Source organism: Hippocampus bargibanti, linkage group LG18 (genome assembly GCF_051943395.1).
Source record: "Hippocampus bargibanti isolate YZ-2025 linkage group LG18, ASM5194339v1, whole genome shotgun sequence".
Classification (NCBI taxonomy): Eukaryota; Metazoa; Chordata; class Actinopteri; order Syngnathiformes; family Syngnathidae; genus Hippocampus; species Hippocampus bargibanti.
This window is the reverse complement of record NC_142751.1, coordinates 10,803,480-10,828,713: the sequence shown is the minus strand read 5'-3', so window position 1 is coordinate 10,828,713 and position 25,234 is coordinate 10,803,480. Positions and strand designations below refer to the sequence as shown.

General features: G+C 40.3%; 2 protein-coding genes across 8 annotated transcripts in view; one reads left to right on the top strand and one right to left on the bottom strand.

Annotated features, from left to right (window-relative positions):
- The window catches only part of fam163ba (family with sequence similarity 163 member B, genome duplicate a), a 25,791-nt gene extending 3,743 nt beyond the window's left edge, over positions 1–22,048 (bottom strand). The window contains exons 1-8 of one of the 6 annotated variants that reach the window (XM_089019985.1): positions 21,827–21,952; positions 21,221–21,361; positions 20,585–20,635; positions 16,979–17,036; positions 16,072–16,155; positions 6,470–6,585; positions 2,287–2,662; positions 805–1,265 (exon numbers count right to left, since the gene is read on the bottom strand). In XM_089019985.1, coding sequence (XP_088876111.1) covers positions 1,168–1,265; positions 2,287–2,662; positions 6,470–6,562 — 567 coding nt within the window. In that variant the 5' untranslated portion in view covers positions 6,563–6,585; positions 16,072–16,155; positions 16,979–17,036; ... (1 more) ...; positions 21,221–21,361; positions 21,827–21,952 and the 3' untranslated portion in view covers positions 805–1,167. Of the gene's footprint in view, positions 1–804; positions 2,663–6,469; positions 6,586–16,071; positions 16,156–16,978; positions 17,037–20,584; positions 20,636–21,220; positions 21,362–21,826 lie in introns of those variants that run through there. The other 5 variants (XM_089019986.1, XM_089019987.1, XM_089019984.1 and 2 more) reach the window with 5 other exon arrangements.
- dbh (dopamine beta-hydroxylase (dopamine beta-monooxygenase)) overlaps positions 21,827–25,234 on the top strand; it is a 15,562-nt gene continuing 12,154 nt past the window's right edge. For both annotated transcript variants that reach the window (XM_089019983.1, XM_089019982.1), the window contains exons 1-3: positions 21,827–22,217; positions 23,425–23,571; positions 24,861–25,118. In XM_089019983.1, coding sequence (XP_088876109.1) covers positions 21,840–22,217; positions 23,425–23,571; positions 24,861–25,118 — 783 coding nt within the window. In that variant the 5' untranslated portion in view covers positions 21,827–21,839. The remainder of the gene's footprint in view (positions 22,218–23,424; positions 23,572–24,860; positions 25,119–25,234) is intronic.

Here is a 25,234-nt window from a genome sequence, read left to right as displayed (position 1 = left end):
CAAAAATAGTCGTAAATATGGTGCCTACCTCTTTGAAGTTACAGTTCCATGCCCTACAGAATCACCAAATAGGACTCAATGGCAATTAAAATGGCCAAATATTTGTTATCCCAAAAAATATACACTCTTTATTCTGAAAAGCCACCAGATAAGGTCTCTTGCCCCTCAAGATTCATCACGTATTGTTCCTTAACCTTTACTGTGGCAGACATGGCTCTCGGAATGAAGGAATCAGTGCAACATTGGCAGCTATCTATTAGCTATATAGCTATCTAGCTTTCTATCTATTAGCTAGCTAGCTAGCTTTCTATCAGCTAGCTAGCTTTTTATCTATTTGAGTTACTTCTGGGTTAAGTGAACGCTGGCACGTGTTGCTGCCGCTGCTCACCCACAGAAAAACATATCCTATGACTATAAAGTGACCTTGAGAGTTTTGAAAGGTGCTTATGAATGAAATGTATTATAAAATATCAGCCTGCGTGTTTTGTGTATTTTAGATGCTATAAAACGTTTTTCTGATGTCAGTTAGGGAACAGAAAAATGGCGTCGCTTGTCCTTTAAAGGGAAAAAAAATACATGAAAATATACTCCAATGAGTGAGCTTTTTTTGGGGGTGCAGCCTTTTGTCACATTTCCTACTAAATTCTTGCAAAAACGAGTTGAAGGATTAAATAGAGAGACATTCACTGTCATATGAGCGTATAACTGATGTAGTCACACTACTTCTGGGAATGTGCAGGTACAAGTACGAAGCACACTGAAAATATGTTGTTGTTGTTTTGTTTTTTTTTTTTTTTGGGGGGGGGGGGGGGGGATCAAGAATGATTTCTATGTCCTGCGAGCCCTTTATGTCATTTTGACATCACAGCCAAAGTTAAATCTATCTGGAAAAAAAAAACAAGGCACCCCCCGTCCTACCGGCGCTGAATTATGTTTCATAATCTCCATAATCTGTGCATGGAGGAGCAGACAGATCCTTCCATAGCAGGGGAAACACAGCTCCTAATCATATTTTGCTTTGTTGTCTAGCAGCGATGGCAGAGAGAAAATCCCTGACCGTGATGTCGTCCCGGGGAAGAAATATTCTCCAAAAAAGTGTTATCAAACCAAGAAATGATATAGCAACCGGTACATTTAAACAGTTTAAAATCACAAGTCATAGTTGTGTTAGCTGTGTGGAAGTGAGTTCCTTAACCTGAACATAACGTAGCAAATGGAGTCCTGAGAGCCAGTTGGATGTCCAAAGCAGACCACATCAGATGATACTAAATTGGACAATAGGGAGCATTATTAACATTGAACACATCCATGATTGAATACAGTGATACCTTGGCTTATTAATTTAATTGGTTCCCAGACAGAGTGTGTAAGGCGAAAAGTGTGTATCCCAAAAATTAATTTCCCATAGGAAACCATTAAAATGAGAATAATCTGTTCCCAGGTCCCCATAAAACATCATTTTCTACTTTCTAATTTTCTAAGCCTTAAAACTACACAAAATATACAAAACATGATTTTATGTAGAATAAATGTGCTATGGTATTATAATTAAAGAAATCAACTGTACAGTATAATAGGGTCGTTTTATTTACCTTTGTGATGATTGTTGATGGCTTCATGGAATGGAGTGTCCGGTTTCCTCAGCATTAAACACTTGATGAAGAACATAACCTTCTTTCACCATCTTGAGGAATGATCCCTTGTAGGTGCTTTCGCTGTGATAATTTTATCTAATTCTTCATCAATTGTGTTCTGTTTAGCTGGGTTGTTAGCTTTTTGCATCAAGTGTACACATGGCTTGTGGGGGTTGTTTGTGTAGCCTGATTGATGGGATATGTGTATTTTAACCTTGCAGTCTACACTCTGCCTTTGAACTATCAAAGATGAAACGCTCTCACTGTCGTCTGCCTGTCTCATTAATGTTTAAACCACCTCCCCTCACTGCTGCGTTCTTGACCAATCATGTGGCTTTAACCGAAGACTGGGGGCGGGGAATAGAGGACAAAAACAGTGGGCTTCCATTTTGTTGTTAGAAGAACGGGCTCGTTTGCGAACGACACATCACTCATTGTGGCAGCTCCGTGTGTATCCCGAAAAATAGTTTGTATGCCAAGGTAAAATGTTCCTAAATTTAACGTTCGTAAACCTAAAAGTTCGTAAGCCAAGGGGTTTGTAAACCGAGGTATCACTGTATAACCCAAAGGCCCAATTAAACATCAGTGCTGATGCTACAGCTGCGAGTGAACATTTCCCTCATGGTGACCGAGCGGGCCAAGTGTGGCTTACGATAGTTGGAAATGTTGACCGGCACGGGTAATTCCATCTCCGGCTGCTGCGGGGGTGGCGGCATGCTGCGATAGCTGACCCGCTCACCGCCGTTCCTCAAGCCATCGGCTTGGTGGTGAACCGGCGCGGGTGCAGGTGGTTGAAGGTAGAAGGGCAGCTCGTAGTGAGTGCAGGACGGACAGAAGGTTTGAGAGCGCGTCAGTTTGCGGGCTAGTGGCGGCGTGGGGAAAAGGGCGGGGCCATTGGGGATGGAGGAGGCGGCGGCCGTGGCCGCCACAATGTTGTGGTTGGAGTGGACGGGCGGCAGGCGGGAGGTGACGGCGAAGTCTGGCTCCTCCTCCTCCGATTCGGACTCCTCCTTCTTACAGCAGTAATACTGGAGATGGGAGGAAGAGACAAGATGGAGGTCACATTATAAACGTCAAATATTCTAGGCAGGTATGCACAGGTATGAAGGAGGGGAGGGGGGTTAAAAGGGGCCGCGAAGGAAATAAAGGAACACAAGAGAGGGATTTTGTCACCTTGAGTAATCCTACAGTCATCAGATAACGGTAACAATAACAACAACAACCATAATAAAAAAAAATAAAAAAAAATTAAAAAAAAACAACAATAATAATAATAATGAAGAGAAAATTGTAAATTTCTCCACTGCAAGACTCATAAAGGCTAATAAAAACCAATTAAACAGAATAGGTCAAAGGTCATCAGTGTAGCGAATGATCGAAAAGCTAACAGGAGAAGCAAAAATGAGGGGGATGATTTACTTCCAAATAATTTAAGCAAATAATTCATCCTAATATACAGGGCGTGCATATTTCACTAGGACGTCCTTGATCCACTGGTGAAAAGGATGCTTTCATCCTCTCCTCTTTCATCTAGAACTGCCTCATACAACAAAGAGGGTGCAGAAAGTGCTTCAGTTTGAATGACTGTCTGTCTCTTTTGTGTTGTGTGACATTATTTGTTATGTACTTTTTTTGTTGTTTTGACTTCAAGATGGCGTCGCGACAGTCGCTGCCTTTACAGCAGCTCCTGTATTTAGTGTATCTATTTCTTCCTTTCCTTTCCTATTTCTTTCTTCACTTTGTATGTAAATTTACCCACTGAAAGACTAATAAAGGCTAATCCAATTCAGTCCTATACAATCCAATATTATAATAATAATAATGAATGAATGAAAAATTATAAGACAATAGGTCAAAGGTCAGCAGTGTATCGAATGACCGAAAAGCTAACAGGATAAGCAAAAATAAGGGGGATGATTCACTTCCAAATAATTTGAGCAAATTATTAACCCAAAAATAGCTTTGTATCCTTCCCCTTGACCAAATATTTTGTGACTAAATATATCAATATTAAATATGTTTTCTTACTCTCCTGACTCACCAAATTTGTTTGGTCCCTCATCCGGTGAACTTGGCCAATATAATTTCTCTTAAGATGACTGAATAAGACTCCTTTGTCCTGCAGGAACCAAATTGACTACCTCGCTGTGCAAAGTAACCCATTTTTTGCCCCTCGCCCCCTTGCGCTCACAAAGTAAGCACACATATTGTCTTTGCCTAAAATCATATACAATAAAAAAACACTTTTGTATCCATCTCAAAGACGCCAATTGTCAACATTCATATACAGTGAGACCTCAACTTACAAACACCTTACAAACTTTTCGTCTTACAAACGTCAAATTTATGAAAATTAAACCTTATAATAAGCACTATTTTCATAATACACACCCACCACGGCTGGCGGAGTGATCTTCGGCGGAAGCACACGACCGAACAGCACCAGAGGTTAAGTTACCGACAGTCCTTATGGAAGGTGACTCTCCTTCCATAAGCCATCAACGACCATCAAAAAGGTCAATAAAACTTTATTTTACAGCACAGTTTATTTCTTTAATTACAGTCCTCATATAATACGCCTCTCTTTCCAAACAGCAATTCCATTTGACCTTCGACCTCCAACGCCATTCCATCAAGCCATCAATGACCATCACAAATGTAAATAAAGTGACTTTATGATACAATGCAGTGTATTTCTTTCATTACAATACAAAATCACATTTATTATACATAGAATAAGGTATGTTGTGTGTAGTTTTAAGGCTTATTTAGTTGAAAAGTATATTTTATGGAAACCCGGGAACGGATTATTCCCATTTTAATGGTTTCCTATGGGATTTTTTTTTTTGCCTTAAACACTCTGTCTGGGAACCAATTAAGTTCGTAAGTTGAGGTCTCACTGTACCTAGTCGCTGCTCAGTGCAGTTGTACCTTTGCAAAGCATTTCAAGCTGCTATTTCATACTCACAAAAAAAAAAAAACAATCCCGGGCATTTCGCCAGCTCATATAAAACCACAATAAAAAGAAATTGTTTGGATTTCTCTGGCAATTAAATCGACTGTAAAATACCCAGAATACAGAGGACAATATTGTTTTACACTCATTCAATTGTGCTCTTGTGGTTTTCTAATTTCGTGTCAAATTTAGGTGAAATGAGGAAACTGCTGTCACAGTGATTTGGGGACTTTTTTTCCCCCTCCCCACCAGTCTCGTAGAGCAATCTGAGGTTTGCTTCATATGTAATCAGACACTGTTCAAAAGAGCAAACTTACTCACTGGAAAACGAGACTGATGTACAATGACGAGGGAGAAGGGGAATTTAGACGAAAAAAAAAAGATCTCATGAATGATTTACCGCCGATTCAGACGGGAGAGTCACTGAGGCAGAATAGCTGATGGAAGTCGCAGCGGCGTATGTTCCTTTCTTTGCGAGGCTAGCGTGAAATGAAAACTATGCAAACACACTTTTGGTGAGTGCAGATAGGAGTTTTGGTCCACTCATAATCTGGCAAGTACAAGTTAATTTTCCATTCCGGAAGGTCACCGCATCTGAGCTCTATTTATAATGTCGTTAGAATATGTCGTTGGTGCTTCTGGGTGATGTTGGTTTGTCATGACTTTGGGCTAAAATGGCATTTGGAAACATGTTTCACTGTTCTCTCGAGATACAACTTAAAATGCGGTTATTACATAAGTCCAAAAAGTGTTTTCTGGATAAAAAAAGATATGTTGCTCCCTAAAAAAATTATATATATATATTTTAAAATGCAATGAACTCATTCAATGCCATTCCCGAATGTATTCAGGAATTGAAAATATGACATAGAGTGCCATTCCCGAATTTGTTCAGGTTTTGGTTTTTCTTGCTGTGGTGCCAATAAAGCACTGGCCAGACATCTGGCAATGTTCTTCCCTCCCACAAGGGGGCAGCATTTCCATTTTTTTTACATGTTAGTGCTTTGTTACAGCATCAGCTGTTGTTAAAGCGCTATATAAACCAATATGTATGTATTGCATTGTATTTTGGACAGTCACCCTCATTTCATGCTCATATAACTCCAGACCCATATAATTTAGGAAGTAACTATTTATTTCTGTCGAAAGAAGAGAGTCTAAGGTTTTTCACGCTGCATTAAATATTTATGTAGTCCTAAAACTCAATATTCTGTGAGTCCTGGATTTTGACTGACAATGACAAAAACCCTGGCATTGGATCAGACACATTTTTGCACATCATCTGGCAGTGAATGAGTTAACCAGAGGTGGACCAATAGTGCCTGCAAGGCCTTCTCTGATGGCTTAAAAATATCTTCATCACAGATTGATATTATATTTTGTCCATGAATTTTTATTAAATAATTCCAAATTGTCTTTCAGCTTCCTTTCATTGCTTTTCACCCGTTGCGCTGCTTCCAGATGTGTGTTTTCGTGTTTAAGCATTTAACCAATCACATTTCAGCCGTCATGTGTCACCACAGTCAGAAATCCACCTGGACGCCTTCACAATCAGTTCTGCAGGCCCTGTCGCATCAAACAAGTGTCGATAAAACTGTTGTTTTAACCAATCAGATTTTGACGCCAAGGCCTTCTCGCAGGCCTTGTTTCATGGCTAATGGTGCCCTCTAGTGGACTTGTGGTAAATCACACCAAATTTCTTATATGAGTCGCGGTCACAGCTGTAGCTCCAGTCAAGGTTTTATGATCATAAAATAGTTATTAATTGTTGGATTGATTCAGACATAGCACTAAAGAAGGCCTTGGGGTGAAATGCACGTCTCACCACCGCAATTAACAAAACAGACCAAAAATAAAATAATAATTTGCATACACTGACCTGCAGTCTGCAGTAGCACAGTACTGCAATGATAAGGAGTAATATGACCGTAGCAAGAATTCCACCGGTGATGACCACTGTCCCGGCTGTCATTCGAATGGCTCTCCATCAACCGCCTGCGTGGAGCAAAGACAAACAACATCAACAACAACCAAAAAATGCAAGGTGAAGAGCAGGATGACAATAACGAGCGCCCGGAAGGCTCACAATGGTGAGGCGGCGTCAAGGAGATTACACCAGCGTGTCATCTCGGCACCGATTATTGAATTATCCAGCTGTTACAAATAAATGTAATGGAGTCATCTGGAAAGAGCTGCCCGTTGTGTCGGTTCAGACTTGAAAACGTTTCAGGGCGCAGAGGGAAAAATAAAAGTTGTTTGAGGATGTTTGATTGCAAGCAATTAGGATGATATGCAGGAAAAAAAAAAAAATGAGAGAATCCGAGAGACAGAGAGAGAAACAGACAGAGAGACATACAGAGACAGAGAGACAGACGGAGAGAGACAGACAGAGAGAGACAGCTCGCTAGCTATCCAGCTATACATCTATCCATCCAGTTCGCTAGCTAGCTAGGTGAGTGTATCTAGTTATCTAGCTAGCTCGCTAGATACACTCCCCTAGCTTCCTAGCTAGCTATCTAGCTATCTATCTAGCTATCTAGGTGAGTGTATCTAGTTATCTAGCTAGCTAGATAACTAGATACACTCACCTAGATAGCTAGCTAGGAAGCTAGGGGGAGTATATCTAGCGAGCTAACTAGATACACTCACCTAGCTAGCTAGCAAGCTATCTAGGTGAGTGTATCTAGGTAGCTAGTTGAGTGTATCTAAGTAGCTAGTTGAGTGCATCTAGTTAGACAGACAGACAGACACAGAGAGACAGACAGAGAGACAGACAGAGGCAGACAGACAGACACAGAGAGACAGACAGACAGAGACAGACAGACAAAGACAGAAACAGACAGACAGACAGAGACAGACAGACACAGACAGACAGACAGACAGAGGGAGACAGAGAGAGGGAGGCCGATAGACAGAGAGAGATAGATCGACAGACAGACAGACAGACAGACAGACAGACAGACAGACAGACAGACAGACGAGGATGAAGATGCTGGGAGGAAGTGAAACAGAATTAATACAGTGCCATGAACTGGAACAATAAAAAAAAATGATGTGTCAACTATCTAAGATAAAGCTAAAGCATACGGAATATGAACGGCAAAAAACACCCCAACATAGTCGGTGCACGTGAACTGCCAAAAATCAATATTTGCTGGGGGGAAAAAAGTCGATCTTCAAGGATGAGTGTGAGCTTGTTGCTAAGCCATGAGTCAACGCTGCAAAAGCCACTACCTGCAGTCTCCGCGCTGTCAGGACTGCATAGGAAATGGACACACACCCCAGACGGCGGATGCCTCCATATGAATTTTAAAAACATATATATATATATATATACACATGTATAATTAAAAATGTGAAAGTTTTAGAGAGAAACAGGCAATGTTGCAGATCCAAAATGGGATTGTATGTGGTTAACTCACTTGCTAAAAAAAGTGTGACGTGTTCAGGTCTCGGTTTTTCTTGCGGAGGGTGCCGATAAAGCGCTGGTCAGACCTGGCAATGTTTCTCCCTTCCACGAGGGGGCACCATTTGCCTTTTGTCCATGTTAGCGCTTTGTTACAGCTTCAGCTGTTGTGAAAGCACTATATAAATCAATATGTATGTACTGTATTGTATTTTGTACAGCTGCCCCCATTTCAAACTCATATAACTCCAGACCCATATAATTTAGGAATTAACTATTTTTTTACACTGTTTTACACGGTTTCTTACACAGTATTGAATGTATATGTAGTCCTAAACGTCTATATTGTGCGGGTCCTGCAACTTGAGCTAAAATAACAACAACCCTGGCACTGGAGAGGACACCTCTTATCACATCGTCTGGCAGTGAATGAGTTAAGAAGAATTTCCCAGTGCAGTATTTTCCTCTCCTTTGAACTGATTCTCCCCCAACTTACCAAAGCTGCACATTCAGAAAACAGGGGACAATTTCAAATCAAATAATGGGATGGAGTAATTTAATTCAAGGCACTCATATGTCGCTGGAAGCTGCTCCGCCAACTTGAGTCAAAAAAACACATCATTAGCGACTAGCTAGACGATGTCAGGCTCTAACAACAACTACAGTCAGACGTTCATCGTGTATTGTGTAGCAATGTTAGCCCTGTCCCTCTTGGGGAAGTGGTGCTAGTCTTCACACACAGAGATACAGTCAAACGTTGGTTTTCGACCATAATCCGTTCCAGAAACCTGTTTGTAATCCGATTTGGTCGAAAACTGAAACATTTACCATTATAATCAATATAATAAATGTCTGTTTATTTGTGATATATACAGTGATACCTTGGCTTATGAACTTAATTGGTTCCCAGAAAGTGTGAAAGGCGAAAAGTGTGTACCCCAAAAATTAATTTCCCATAGGAAACCATTAAAATGAGAATAATCCGTTCCCAGGTCCCCATAAAAAAATAATGTTCTACTGTCTAATTTGCTAAGCTACTTTCTAATTTGCTAAGCCTTACAAAAACAATACACAAAACTCACACTCACTCCACAATGTGTAATAGCTTCGCTTCAGCTGGTGTTTAGTCCACCATGGTGACACGAGGTTGGCGGCAATCCCGCGCCGCCGCTAACGCGCTCCGACAACAACACGGGAATAAAGCGCCACACTTTGATGGAACATGGCAGAGATCACAGCGGAGGTCTTGCTGGAAATAATGGACGCTGACAAGCTCTCAGCTAGAGCGAGAGGAACACTTCCGAAGTGCTGAACAATGAGACGAGTTTAGGCCGTCAACACACACATGCGTGTGTATGTGTATAACGTCCGACGCTTATGGCAATTACCATCTGTGACTCCTTTCAAGACAAGTGTCAATCAAAAACCGTTTTTTGTTCGTGATTATTCACTCGTCTCCAAGTGATCATTCGGTTTTACTAACGAAGCTGCTGGGAAATGTAAATTAGCGCCGTGAAACATTCAACGCTAGTACTACTTATTTAATAGCAGAAAAAAAACAGTTGATGCTAATGAAGTACCTGTTCAGAATCCCAACAATGTCCTTGATGAATCATAAAATAGCAAAGTGGCTCTTAGGTAAATGAGTGAAAGTTTATCGGGGATGTGTTATGGCTCTCGAGAGTTCTTGCACAGCATTAACTCATTCACTGCCAGACATGTGCAAACGTCAAATGATTATATTACATAAAAAGTGTTTGCTTGACAAAAATTCTGCCAAATTTTGGTATCATTCTTTCGGCTCTATTGCTATTTTTTTTTCTTTTGAAATGCAATGAATAATAATAATAATAATAATAATAATAATAATAATAATAATAATAATAATAATAATAACCATAATACATTTCATTTATAAGCGCCTTTCAAAACTCTCAAGGACACCAGTGGTGGACCATCAGGGCCTGTGAGGCCTTCTCTGATGGCCTAAAAAATATCTGTATCACAGATTGATATTAACTCAATATTAAAGTGTAAAGAGAGTTTTGAAAGGGGCTTAGAAATGAAATGGATTATTATTATTATTATTATTATTATTATTATTATTATTAATGAAGTTTTCTTCTCCATCAAGTTTTGAAATTTTAAACAAATCCGTGTCCTTACAAAATAAAAACCAACGTACTGAGATTCTCCGCCCATGACATGATGGGTTAGCGAAACTAGCACGCAAAAGGATCATCAAGCCATAACATGGCGTCAAAGCTAAAAGCTAAGCTACCACGAGTTCTGATGGATGCACTGATGATCATCAACTACAGATGAGCAGCTCTTAAAAATGGCTCCCTTCAAGTGACAAGGTTATCTTATTTCTTCCTCTACACCTCGCAAGCATGGCCATTGCTCCGACTGCGGCCAGTTGTCATGGTAACCAACGCAAAGCAAAGTTCATAGGTCTCGATGGCCCCATAAGCCTCATATAGGCTAATGAAAATATTTGTATTTTCAATGTCCGCCACACTCAATGGAAAACAGGTGAATCAGCAGAATTTCACATAAAGAATAAAGCGATTTGAATTAAATATCGTAAATAATGGTACAAAAAAGGGAACTTATCCGCATGGTTGCTGTGCTTGAATGTGCAGAGTTGGCAGAAGGCCCAGCGAGACAAATCAGATACCTTTGAGCCGTGACACGGTGCAACGTCCTGTCCGCACGACTGCGGCATCACCTGATTTAGCCTAGCCTGGTGTCCTGTTTCCCATTTGACACCGTCTCATTGCAGCTCTTCAGTCACCTCAGGTCACTCTATAGGCTAACTATACATTCCAAAATATTTGGTATCACTTCAAATTCAACAATAAATGGCTTATATACAATAACGCTCCCAAATTGTGCTTTTAAAAACAGCGGAAAGACTGTCATAACCAGTTCCACTCTATCGACGCATATGTGGAACTGTCGCGGCTTGGAATTGAAGCGGATTTCCGATGGACAGAAGATGTGAGACATTCTGTTTTCGTCAATAGATGCTACAGCTTTGTGTTTGCTTTCTATACTTAGCTTGGAGCAGACATGCACATTCCAACATGACGTACCTGATCCACTGGTGAAAATGAGGCTTTGATCCTCTCCTCTTTAACTAGAATGGCTTCATAAGATAAATAGGGTGCAAAAAGTTCTTAGGATTCAAAGTTATTTATGTTGTGTCACATTATTTGTTAGTTAGTTTTTGTTGTTGTTTTGACTTCAAGATGGCGCCGCGAGAATGGCTGCCTTTACAGCACCACCTGTACTTTAATTTTGTTGCTGTGAGACAAATAAAGCCTCGTCTAATCTAATCTAACAACCCAGGCTAAATTTATCTCCTGTTTGAAATACAAAGCGTGTCTCTAAAGTTGAGATATCGCTATAAAAATACCATCAAGGTACAGTGATACCTTGCCTTATGAACCTAATTGGTTCCCAGAAAGTGTGTGTAAGGCGACAAGTGTGTATTCCAAACATTAATTTCCCATAGGAAACAATTAAAATGAGAATAATCCGTTCCCAGGTCCCCACAAAACATAATTTTCAACTAAATAAGCCTTAAAACTACACAAAATATACCTTATTTGTGTATAATAAATGTGATATTGTATTGTAATTAAAGAAATTAACTGTACCGTATAATAAAGTTGTTTTATTTACCTTTATTTACCTGTTTTATTTACCTTTGTGATGGTCCTCTATCACGGATCTTGACCAATCATGTGTGGCTTTAACCGAAGACTGGGGGCAGGGAATAGAGGACAAACAAGTTGCCTGCCATTTTCAGCTCCTTGTTAGGAGCCCCAAGAACCGACTCGTTGGTGAACGACACATCAGTGGCTGTCTATCCAGCAGCTCATGTATTTTGTTTTTCTACTTTCATTCCTTTCATCACTTTGCTGCTGTGAAATGTACATTTCTCCACTGCGAGACTAATAGAGGCAAACCCAATCCAATCCAAAACAGAAATGCAGAAAGCTTTGGAGGAATGATGGATGGATATTCAAGCATCCTTGACAAATATAGATGGTTCGGTGAAATATAAAGTAGGGGAAAAAAACCCTTAAGAGGGATTGCGTTACTATGGCTACTGGCAGACTTAGCATCACCTCCTTACTTGAGTGGGCGCTTTTCACTAAAAAGTTTGAGTCTGATTTATATTCGAAGCAACTTGTCAAGTTTGGAAAATAGGACATGGAGAATTCTGTCACAATGTGCAAGGTGGTGATGGTGGTGGACCCCAAAAATCCAGGCAGGAGGGATGAGCAGGGTGTATTTGACAAATTGTATGAAAAAAAAATCTCAAACAAAGTCATCAGAAGAAAAAGGTCCAAAGTAACAAACAAAACCATGAATAAATCATGACAAGACGAAACAAACGTGACAGGGTGAAACAAACAACGACCTGACCCTGAATGGTCGTGCCGGGAGTCCTTTTAACTGCCACTGATTCAGAATCAGAATACCTTTATTCGTCCCACAATGGGGAAATTTGTTAGTTGATTAAATCAACTAACATTTTTGCAACTACCGGCGGGGCCCTACATGTGACACCTGTTGTCCACAACATGAAAAATTCAAGATGAAATAAAGACATATACAGTGATACCTCGGTTTACGAACCCCATGGCTTACAAACTTTTCGGTTTACGAACGTTACACTTATAAAAAATTTACCTTGGCACATAAACTTTTTTCGTACACGGAGCAGAGTGTAGACTGTAAGGTTAAAATATCCCATCAATCAGGCTCCACAAACAATCCGCACAAGCCATCTGTACACTTGCAAAACGCTATCAACCCAGCTAAACAGAACACAATTGATGAGGAACTAGATAAAATTATCAGAGAGAAAGCACCTACAAGCTATCATTCCTCAAGATGGTGAAAGAAGAAGGTTACCTTCCTCATCAAGTGTTTCACTCCATTCCATCAAGCCATCAACGACCATCACAAAGGTAAATAAAACGACTTTATTATAAAGTACAGTATATTTCTTTAATTATAATACCATAGCACATTTATTATACATAAAATAAGGTATATTTTGTGTAATTTTAAGGCTTAGAAAATTAGAAAGTAGAAAATTATGTTTTATGAGGACTTGGGAACAGATTATTCTCATTTTCATGGTTTCCTATGGGAAATTATTTTTTGGGATAGACACTTTTCGCCTTACACACTCTGTCTGGGAACCAATTAAGTCCGTAAGCCAAGGTATCACTGTATATCTCAACATGCATTTGGACGCGTGGGAATACTTTGTAAAAATGGTCGTGAACTCGGAGCAGGTCTGGGTTCGGGGTACCACCTGTACCCGAACCCAGACCTGCTCTGACTTTGACGCTCAATGTGACTGGTAGTTTGCAAAAAAAAAAAAAAAAAAAAAAACAGTTTGCACTACATCTGGGCGGCTGATGATGATGCAAACCATATTCTATTCAGTGTAGCTCTAATTAAATGCTGTGGCTTCACTCCTACCACTTCCTGTTAGCCCCCGACCAACCCCCCATGATTACTCAATGGGATGAGGTCAGCTGACCAGCGGCTAGGACATAAGGACTCGCCATCAGGGAACATGGCAGGGTGGAGCCGATTCCTGGCCTGGGGGGGGGGGGGGGGGGGGTAGTTTCGGATGGCGACTGTTTTACAAGCTCTCATTCTCAGGATGTTCACTCCATGTGGTGCATTTTAATGGTAATTAAGGCCGCTGTATGAGCACTCAAGTGGACATGTAATTGCATTTATACCTCGGCTCTTTTCGAACATTGTTGAATCCCCCACCCCCTACTGCACCTTTTCCTCATTTTTTTTTCATCCAGCTCTTTTGATATCTCCAATCCTCCTCCTTCACCTTCACCTCCACATTTCCATTCCAGCTCTCTAATGGCCAAGGTTCTCCGTGCTGAAACATCAGCAGTAAAAACACACAGTCACGGTCTAAGGGGGTGGAGGGATTTATATTTGTGTGCGTGTCTGACATAGCTCTCAAGGGGCCAAGGTTATTCGGAGGGTCACTGGTACATGATGTCGCCATGGGAACCCATGCTCCGCCTTTTCTCCCATTACCGGAGGCCATCTCAAAAGCCACAATGGCTTTAAAAAAAAGATTGTCGGGAATTCTTTTCTGAGAAAATGATATACAGTGATACCTTGGCTTACGAACATAATTCGTTCCCAGACAGTGTGTAAGGTGAAAGGTGTGTATCCCAAAAAATAATTTCCCATAGGAAACCATTAAAATGAGAATAATCCGTTTCCAGGACCCCATAGAACATAATTTTCTACTAAATAAGCCTTAAAACTACACAGAAGAAACCTCATTTTATGTATAATAAATGTGCTATTGTATTGTAAACAGTACTTTATAATAAAGTCGTTTTATTTACATTTGTGATGGTCGATGTAGTCGCACTGTCCCCTGCTAGCTGCTTTTCGTTAATCCAAATCAATTGAAGTTTTTCAACCTCTTCTTTTGTCTGAGACCGTTGCTTAGACAACACAGAAACACCGTTAGCCACACGTAGCAATGGCTGACTTAGCATACTGGTACTGGGACGCTAAGTCACACAAACACACACCTCGTTCGTGTTTTTCGATGATCTCCTTCTTCTGCGGGACCGTAATTTTCTTTTGCGACGTATTTGGCTTAACACTAGCCTGTGGTGGGGTCTTTTTCAGTCCCAAAAAAGCAAAAGTATCAACTCGATAACAAACCACGTCTGCACTGAATGCAGTCAAAGAAAGTGGGTGTGGAAAATTAGTCCGCCAGACACCGCTGCGCTGTTCGACCATGTGGTTTGATGTTCTTGCGCCAAAAACTAGTCCGCCAGCCATTGTGGCGCTCCGTGTGTTTCCTGAGAACTAGTTCCTATGCCAAATATTCTTGCAAATTTAATGTTTGTAAGGCGAAAAGTTCGTAAGCTAAAGCGTCCGTAAACTGAGGTATCACTGTATTACTATAATGAGTCATCATAAAGAAACTATGACAAAGTGATTGGGGAGTAGAATCGATATATGACAAAGTAATTTAAATATTTACTAATATTAATGTACTGGTTGAATTGACTGAACAAAAGCTTTGAAGCAAACAAAAAAAAAACTACATTTCATCACTGCAGTGAAAATTGATGACACACATTTCACCACGACAAGAGTAGATGCGTGCTTTGGGTATTTTATGTGCTATAAAATGTTTTTCTGATGTCAGTTAGGAAACAAAAAAAATGGTGTCGGTTGTCCTTTAAACAACCGCACAATAGCAAAACAAATAAAATTACAATAAACTCTGAAGGATCATTATATTATTTTATTTTATTATATATTATTATTATTTATTATTGTTATTATTATTATTATATATTGTTTAAGTATTTTCAATCAGATTTTATTTTATGAATGTAAAAAAAACATATTTTTTTAAATTTTACTTTTCGACATTGTTAGTTTTTGTGATTTACCAACTTAATCAAAGCGGGTACTAAACCCTCACACTTCCAATATAAAAAAAAAACTGTGCTCAGAGCCACCCTGCTGCATCCATTTAAAAAAAATGGTCGCATCGACCACCATTTTAACAGTGTGGACTTTTTTCTTTTTGGTTCAACGTCTAAAAATAAAAAATAAATATGGGATTATAGCTACCAGTTGCCTGCAGGAGCTGTGACTCGCAAGTCATGCTGTTTTGTCAGCATGTGGTAACTCTCGCTCAACCCCCGCCTTCCCCCTGCTCTCATGTCAATCTTTTGCTGCTTTTGTGCTCGTCTCCATGTGCAATAACAACCTCTGGCACCGCACCCGATGCTGTCTAGATGGGCTATAACCAATTATGCATTAAATTGAGGAGTGTACGGGGAGATGAAAAGCAGACGTCGCCCATTATGGCTCGAACGAGGCAGTGTTGCTGTCCATGGTTTTGAAATTGGACGCGCCTCCGCCTTGTGAAGTTTTCTTTAGGTTGAAAATTATGCGATACAATCACCATGAGGGAGTATTTGTGATAAATTCAACCCCGAGAGGAGGACGACTTGAGAATTCAGCCTCACCTTCAGAGATAAGATGAATCAAGGAGGTCACATGGAGGCTAGCGGCGGCTGATTGGACGCCAGGTCCTGATCTTGATGGAAGGACTTCAGGTCGAGCCCAGTGGTGAAATTATAGGATGAAAATGTAAAAGAAAAAAAAGAATGATTTAAGTCAAAATAAGAGTTGGCATGAGGCAAAAAGGAATGTTGCAAAGACTCTTGAATCAAGGAGCAAAAAAAAACCCTCAAAACAAAACACAAAGTGTTCAACACACACTTCCATTCACAGCTCCGGGTGTTGTTTTTTTTTTGACGATAGATGAGCACGGGGAGAGGCTGATGGAGCAAATAAAAGCCTCCTACGCAAATAACCCCTTCAGTCTTAGCGGCATATGTGATGGACGAGGAGACAGCGCCACGACAAAACTCCACAGCTCCATCCCAAAATGTTTAAAAAAGAATCATCTGAATGCTAATTAAAAAAAAAAATAATGAAACAGTCCGAGGAGGTCCGGCTTGCTTCTTAGGTTCCGGCTCGCCCACATCCGGGCATATCAGAGCTATTTATCTTCCATGCAGCCCCTTTGGAAAAAAATAAACTGTGTCGTGGGGGTGGGGGGGTTATGTCAAGAGAATAGAGGAATGCACGGCGATTCCTGCCGAGCCGACTGAAAACACGAGGCGATGCTGCCACTGAGCACGCTCAATGAGCGAGCAGCCTGGGGGATGGCGCTTTAGTCACAGGCTCACATTGGATATGAGAGGTGAGCGAGCGAGACAGAGAGAGAGAGAGAGAGAGAGAGAGAGAGAGAGAGAGAGAGAGAGAGAGAGAGAGAGAGAGAGAGAGAGAGAGAGAGAGAGAGAGAGAGAGAGAGAGAGAGAGAGACAAAGAAGGTGGGGGGTAAGAAAGAAAAATGGGGTACAATACCATTTAGAGTCTTTGAGCCTGCAGGCTGGTTGGATGCTGACAAAGAGGAGGGATGTGCCTGGAAAGTAAATAAATAAATAAATAAATAAATAAGTAAAATAATAATAATAATAAATGATTTCTAAGCGTATTTCAAAACTCTCACGGTCACTGTACAGTCACTGTATTTTTTTCTATATTTTATATTTTACGATTTAAGACTCACGCTGACTATTCAGGAAGTCTTGTTTTTGAGTTGGTGACGATACATCACTTTCATCACTTTGCTGCTGTGAAATGTAAATTTCTCCACTGTGAGACTAATAAAGGCATATCCAATATCCAATATCCAATACATGTCGTGACGTCACTGAAGGAACGCCCCCGACAGAGAAAGTGACCCACAATGCATTTTGGGTACTTTGTTTGGTGTGAAAACTTCGTGTTGATGGCGAAATTAGAAGGAAAAAACATAAATAACGCGATGGTGAATCGTTGTGTGTTGTACCAAGACTACTATTTGATACTAGTTGACACAAATTCCCAGCAGACAAATCAGCCCATTTCCAACGGAGCTTGGGCGCCATCTTGTGCATTTTCTGGGACACTACATTGGAGTTCCGACGGCTCGAATTGATACGGGAGGACTTCTTTAATAAATTGCAATCATTTATGCTTTCCTCTTCAGAACTATTTGAATCATATTCATAACTGGATGAGTAACAAGAAAGCATCTTCTCCGACTCTGAAGCCATTGTTTTGATTCTAGAGCAAGGAGAGACGTCTTGGCGTGACGTTACAAACAAGGGGGCGGGACCTTCTGAAACTCGACATCTCTGAGGTCATTTTGAAGTACTTTTGGGACACTTTAACTCATTTTTATTTGTATTTTACACTTGACTAAAAATATCAGCCTGCGTGTTATGGGTATTTTAGATGCTATAAAACGTTTTTCTGATGTCAGTTAGGAAACAAAAAAAAAAAAAGATGTTGGTTGTCCTTTAACTCCATTTGGATGATGCAAGTTAGTCATGTCCTTACACTTTTATTCTAACCAGCCCCAGGGGTTGTTCACTTCCTCATGACAACATCGATCAGGCATTCAGCTGCAGGTGTGACAAACATCTCCCTTCAAGCTGTCAGCCCTACCCGAAACTCAACCGTCTTGCCACTTTGCTTCCACCTCCACTTTTCCTCCTGTCCACCTTCTCCAGCCGTGTTCCACATCGAATGAGTTTTTATTGCATCCATTATGCACACTCAAAGATGTAAAGATTCAAGCATTTGGAGAGTGTACGCTTTTGAATTATTCAACATTGAATGAATAGAAGAATAGCGGTTGGATTGGTGGAATTTGGTTGAAATCGGCTTGTATTTCCTTTTCTTCCGCAGAGGAGCTGCGCATAATATTATTTTTAATGATTTACACGTAACGAAGACTGCGGTAATCATCTTCAGATGCAAATGCAATCAAAGTGCAACACTTCAGTTCAATACATTCATATTAAGAACTCAAATGTTTTTGTAAGACCTTTCCTTTAATGGAACATGTACTTAATACAATTGAAGCATATCCAGTAGAATATATTGCGTTTATCTCCTACCTCATTTTTTTGTGGTATGCTTTGATATGTAGTACCTCAAATCATCTCTGCCCATTGAGATAAATTGAATCATCGTCAATCTGTTCCAACCATCCAATTTAACAAACGTTTGCAACTTAATCTGCTTTAAATTAGTACAGTACTGCTATAATATATCATGTACTTGTATTATAACATACACTAAAGGAAAAGAAAAGCTTCAATTCAGTGGACATGTCGCTGCTCCCTCTCACCAAACATTCATATTAACTCATTCACTGCCATTCACAAATTTACTTGGGCATTGAAAATATGACAAAGAGTGCCATTCCCGAATATGTTCAGGTTTTGTTTTTGTCATGTTTGGGTGTCGATAACGCACTGGCCATGGCCTCTGGCAATGTTTTTTCTTTTCCAATTCCCCATTTTTCCATATTAGCGTTTTGTTCCAAATTTCAGATGTTGTTAAAGCGCTATATAAACCAATACTATATATGTATTGCATTGTATTGTGGACAGCCGCCCTCATTTCAAGCTCATATAACTCCAGACACACATCATGTAGGAATTAACTTTTTTTTCGATTAAAGAAGAGAATCTAAGTTTTCTTAGGCTGCATTGAATGTTTATGTAGTCCTAAAACTCAATATTCCGCGGGTCCTGGAATTCGAGTGACAATGACAAAAACCCTGGCAGTGGAGTGCACAGTTTTGAACATGTCTGGCAGTGAATGAGTTAAAAAAAACACCATAGATGCATATTAAGGTTAAATATGATCCTTGTTATATAATGGGAAAATATTTAATTGTTCGGCCTTTCACAATAGGTTGCTTTGCACAAAGAGCTAAAAAAAAAACTATTTCTACTCAATAAATATAATTTTTGTGCAGCTAAAATGTGGATAATTACCCCCACCTCACAGGTGCACACTAATTGGGAATTAATTCCCGTTCCATAAAATGTATCCATTAAAGGACAACCGATGTCACTTTTTTGTTTTTTAACTGACATCAGAAAAACGTTTTATAGCATCTAAAATACCCAAAACACGCAATGTGATATTTTTATTCAAATGCAAAACACCAATAAAAATGACTTAAAGTGTCCAAAATGTGCAAAAAATTGAGCTGCGAATTGGGCATTTTCAGAAAGTCCCGCCCCCAGTTCGCGACATCACGCCAAGACGTCTTGCATTGCTAGTGAATCAAAACAATGACTTCAGATTTGGAGAATATGCTTTCTTGTTCCACATCTAGTGATGAATATGATTCAAATAGTTCTGAAGAGGAAAGAATACATGTTTGCAATCGATTAAAGAATTTATTTGTGCCATTTTGAGGCAACATTGGGGGGAAATGTCTCACCCAAAAAGAGGCACAAAATGGCCACCGAGCTGTTGTGAGGAATGAATCAGCCCGTTTCCACAGGCTGATAAATTCCTTCCATGGAGCTTGGACGCCCTCTTCTGGTGCAACACGAGGTCCCCAGAACAAAAAAGCAAAGTACATTGACGTGATGGAAGGACTGCTACAATGCGTCTTTTTTACGGTCATGGGGCGGTCCTTTAGTGACGTTACGTACGGACTCGTCACCAACTCAAAAACAAGACTTCATGAATATTCAGCGCGAGTCTTAAAACGGAAAATATAGCCATATGCCGTGGAATCTTTGTAAAATACGTTCAGTAGAAGTCATTTGAAGCCATTTTACAAATGATGGACACAACTTGTCCGGAGACGTCGGTTGTCCTTTCGATGTCATGTATCGGATAAACTTAAAAAACGACAGGCTTGCCATATGAACACAAGCATGGGCACACATATGAACAAAGTTGTGGACAAATGCACCCCGACCCCAAATGTCTGGGCATCGCTATACTGACAGTGAAATGTCTCCAATTTGCTTGACACATCAGCACAAACGTGACCAACGTGTATGCATACGTGACAAATGGAGCCGGTCACCTGACAGCCAAAGGACATGTAAAAACAAATGCACTCAGACCTCCCGGATGATACATTTTGATTATATTACTTGATCCTACCGATTTCCACTGCCCTTGGTTTGCCGTTTACTGAAACTCCGCCCATTTGTCCTGGAAAAGACAATCAAATGTTATCATGTAGAAAATTCAATTAAAAAAGTGCAGGTAGGTCTGTATTCAGAACATTTGAAAATGTGACCTGGATTTAAAATGAACCTGGACTTGATCATATCAACAACTGTATACACAATGAATATTTTGACCAATGCTAATTGCAATGGAAATTGACCAGAATGTAGTAACAAACCAGAAGTACAATATTACGCATATTGTATTGAATCACCACTCTGTCACTATGCTGTCCTGTAATGGATATTGTGGTTCTCTTCACCAACTTTCTCCCACTTGTTAACTACAAATGATATGGCCGAATGATAAATATGATTTTCCCTGTTAGAGTTCAACATGGTTTACAGGGTATATTAATAATAATAATAATAATAATAATACATTGCATTTATAAGCACTTTTCAAAACTCTCAAGGTCACTTTACAGTCACAAGATTATCACAAACTATTAGGTCCCATTAGAGTTAAAAAAAAACTCCAGAGTTAAAATAAAAATTTACATCAATGTATTGACAGCCATTTTGATTTGGAATTGATACTCCAATGTGAGCTAAAGGACACAATCACCTGTCGCATGCACACACGTACTCGCTCAGGGGCCCTGCTAACCTCTTTAGGAACCTTTTCAAGTGTCCATCTTGGATGTGGCGGCCGTAATTGGCACCGCAATTAGGTTGTTCACAGCCCGAGGAGACGTCTTGAGGAAAGCTACAAATACATTAAGTTGAATTAATGGTGCCTCAAATGATTGCTGCCTAACTAAATAACTTTGTCAAAGGTCAGATTTCTACAAAAAAAGGAAGTATGTGATATGTGTTTTTATTTTTAAAGGACAGAGCAATGATAATGATGATTGTCATTGATAATATCCATGATAGGGTTTGGACATAATTAGGGTATGGCAGCCATGCAACATTATGTTTGACCCGAGGGCCTTCTCGGACACAATTGAATTGCACTCAACAAATAATAGCATTAGCCTGCAACAAAACAGACAAATCGCTAAGGGAGGAGTCTCTTAAAAAGCACAGATAGGGTCCGAGCGCACAAAACGACACAAGGAATGATACTCGCAGCAAGTTGGAGACGCTGTTGAGCTTCCATGACCTCTGAGGATTTTTTTTTCCTCAAAGTTGCATATACTTTAGAATAAACTCGACAAAATAAACTCACACGTGTGTTAGCCATGAGGATCCTAAGCAGAGAATTCCGCCTGCAGGATGTCACCGTCATGTACTTGACCGCCTTAGCCGCCCTTATGGTCATCCTGGTGGCCTCTTACCAGGCTCCATCCCGCGTCACAGTGGTGGAGCTGGCCCGCACTGACTCAAAGTCCTCCGATGTTACGCCGCCCGCGCTTCCGATGCCATTCCGGGTACTGTTGGACCCACTCGGGAAACTCCAGCTGGCGTGGAACGTCAGCTACGCCCGCCAGGAGGTCTACATGGAGCTGAAGGTGGCCGAGCTGAAGCATGGCGTGGTGTTGGGGATGTCCGACCGAGGGGAGCTGACTGATGCTGATCTGGTGTTGCTTTGGAACTCTGGAAGCAAAAGTTACTTTGGGGTAAGTCAATGGATCATATTAAAAAAATAATCATTTTAATATGGGAATTTATGGATGAGGAGTGACATTAATGTGTTACATTCCCTTTAAATTATGACATTAGTCAGTACAAATTAACTACATTTGGATGGCCATTTTTTCTGTCATAAAAATCCAACCCAACACAGAAAAAAGTCAAAATCTAAAACATGGACCATTTTTTTCATCATAAGACATTTTAAAAAAATATTTAAAAATCCATAACAAATGAAAAATACCTTTTGTATTGGCATTATTGGTATTTGGTACCAAATTTGGTACCAAATACCATTTGGTATTTGGTATTTTCATTATTGTTTTTTTTGTATTGGCATTATAAATAGAAACAAGAGAGAGCTACACAGAAAATGCAATTTTAAATAGGTGGGTTTTGAGATGGGACTTGAAGGTGGGAATAGAATCGATGTTACGAATGTTGGGAGGAAGTGACTTCCAGAGTTTGGGGGCAGAGCAGCTGAAAGCTCTCTCCCCCATCGTGCTGAGACGGGCGGGGGGCACACAGAAGTGGGAACGAGAGGGAATAGAAATTTGAAGACGGTCAGATAGGTTATGGAAAGCTTTAAATATATAAAGAAGAATTTTAAAGTTGATTTTATATTTGACCGGGATTTACTGGCTTCTGATCCATCAATGTGGTGTGTATAGGAGATAATATGATTCTACAATTGGTACAGTTTTATCCTAGCGCCCAAAGCGCAGATAAGGCTTGAAAGTTCACACTAACTCGGAAATGTTTCCAAAGTCAAACTTTCTAAATCTGTCAGACCTGCACCCCATACACACTTGTCTTTTTTGATGAAATAGAACAATCGATATAGACTGTATGAATACATCCAACTGTACCTTTGTGGACACAAAAGAATCCATGGGTGGATTGTGAGATGTGTGCAAGCTGTTACGTTGGAGAAGAGTTATGTAAGTGGACCACAGACCTTTAAAATAAATACATCTTGGTTGCTAATTCTGGACTGAAAAGCGGAGACAAAAGTGTGAAAAATAAGGGAATTGATCCATTTGCTGCTAAATAAATCCACATGCAGTACATTCATTTATACTTTGTGTCCAGGCAAAACAATACAAGAAAAAAAATCCAACATCAGCAATTTACTCACTTGATATCGTTTTGACTTCATTCCAAATGTCGGCCATTTCTCACTTTTACCTTGAGGACGCTTGGAGCGACAGCGAAGGCAAGGTGACGCTTGACAGCCAGCAAAACTATGAGCTGATTGAAGCCAAATGGAAGTCCGGAGGCTTCTACTTGCTCTTCAAGAGACCATTTAGCACATGTGACCCCAGAGACTACCTCATTGAGGTAAGATTTTCCACCAGATTGTATGTGAAAGTACTCAAGTTAAAATACAATTAGACTATTAGCTAGATAATTTCAAAAAATCAAATGGAACAGACAACCCTAAAGAGAGCGAAAAAAAAATGGCAATATGTATCGTGAAGCAGGCACTTATGATTGTTTTAACACAAAAATTCATAGTGGATTATTATAAAAAATATACATTGAAAATAAACAAAACAAGGGAGGGAAAATCCTACTGGACCCTCCGCACCACCTTTTCCAGCAATTCCACTCAGGCAGGCGCAATCGATCCATGCGCACCAAATCCAGCAGACATTTAAAGGACAACCGACACCATTTTGTTGTTGCCTAACTGACATCAGAAAAACGTTTTATAGCATCTAAAATACCCAAAACATGCAGTCTGCTATTTTTAGTCAAATGCAAAACACCAATAGAAATAACTTCAAGTGTCCCAAAACTGCCACAAAATGAGCTCGGAACTGGGGATATTCAGAAAGTCCCGCCCCCTTGTTAGTGACGTCATGTCAGGATACTTCTTCACAAACTGCCTTGCTCCAGAATGAAAACAATGGCTCCAGAGAGTTCAGATTCGGAGAAGATGCTTTCTTGTTACTTCTCCAGTTATGAATATAATTCAAATAGTTCTGAAGAGGAAAGCATAAATGTTTGCAATCGATTAAAGAAGTCCTTCCATATCAATTCGACCCGTCTGGACTCCAATGTAGCGTCCAGAAAATGCACATGATGGCACACAAGCTCCGTTGAAAATTTCCGCTGGGAATTTGTGTCTTCTTTATGCGTGTTACCGCAATTGGCTGCGACGCACAATTCACCATTGTGTTATTTATGTAGTTTTTCTTCTAATTTCGCAATCAACACTGTGTTTTCAGGCGAAAAAAAGTACCCAAAATGGTCAGGGGCGTTCCCTCCGTGACGTCCCTTAGGGCATCGTCATCAACTCGAAAACAACACTTCATGAATATTCAACGCGAGTCTTAAAACGTAAAATATAGCTATATGCGGTGGAATCTTTGTATGAGTAGAAGTCATTTGAAGTGATTTTACAAATTATGGACGCAACTTGTCCGGAGGTGTCGGTTGTCCTTTAAACAGCTTTTACAAACAGCTATTAACTATCTAAACAGTAACCCAAATATAACTGTATAGTGCCTCTTTGCTATTTTTTTTTTATGATGATACTAGTGCAGCGTGTTCTACCGGAGACACATTTTGTGTTCTACATACTTGGCGAATGAAGATGATTCTGATGAATGCGTTCTGCTTAGGAGGGAACAGTGCACATCATTTATGGCCTCTTGGATCAACCACTTGCATCACCGGAGCAGCTCAACCTCACCCGCATCCACACGGGTCTTCAGCGCATCCTGATGCTGCGCCCCGACACGCCGGACCCCGCGTTACCCCCTAACGTGCAAACGCTGGACGTGGTGGCGCCTGACGTCGTCATCCCCACTCAGGAGACCACCTACTGGTGCTCGATCCACAAGCTGCCCGAAAACATGGCTGAGAATCACATTGTGATGGTAAAAAAAGGGGGTGTCGTGGGTGGGGATAGTGCAGAAGCTGCAATTACCGTGGCTTCTCTTTTTTTTTTGGGGGGGGGGGGGAGCATCTGGAGGAAGCAAACAACAGATGGACT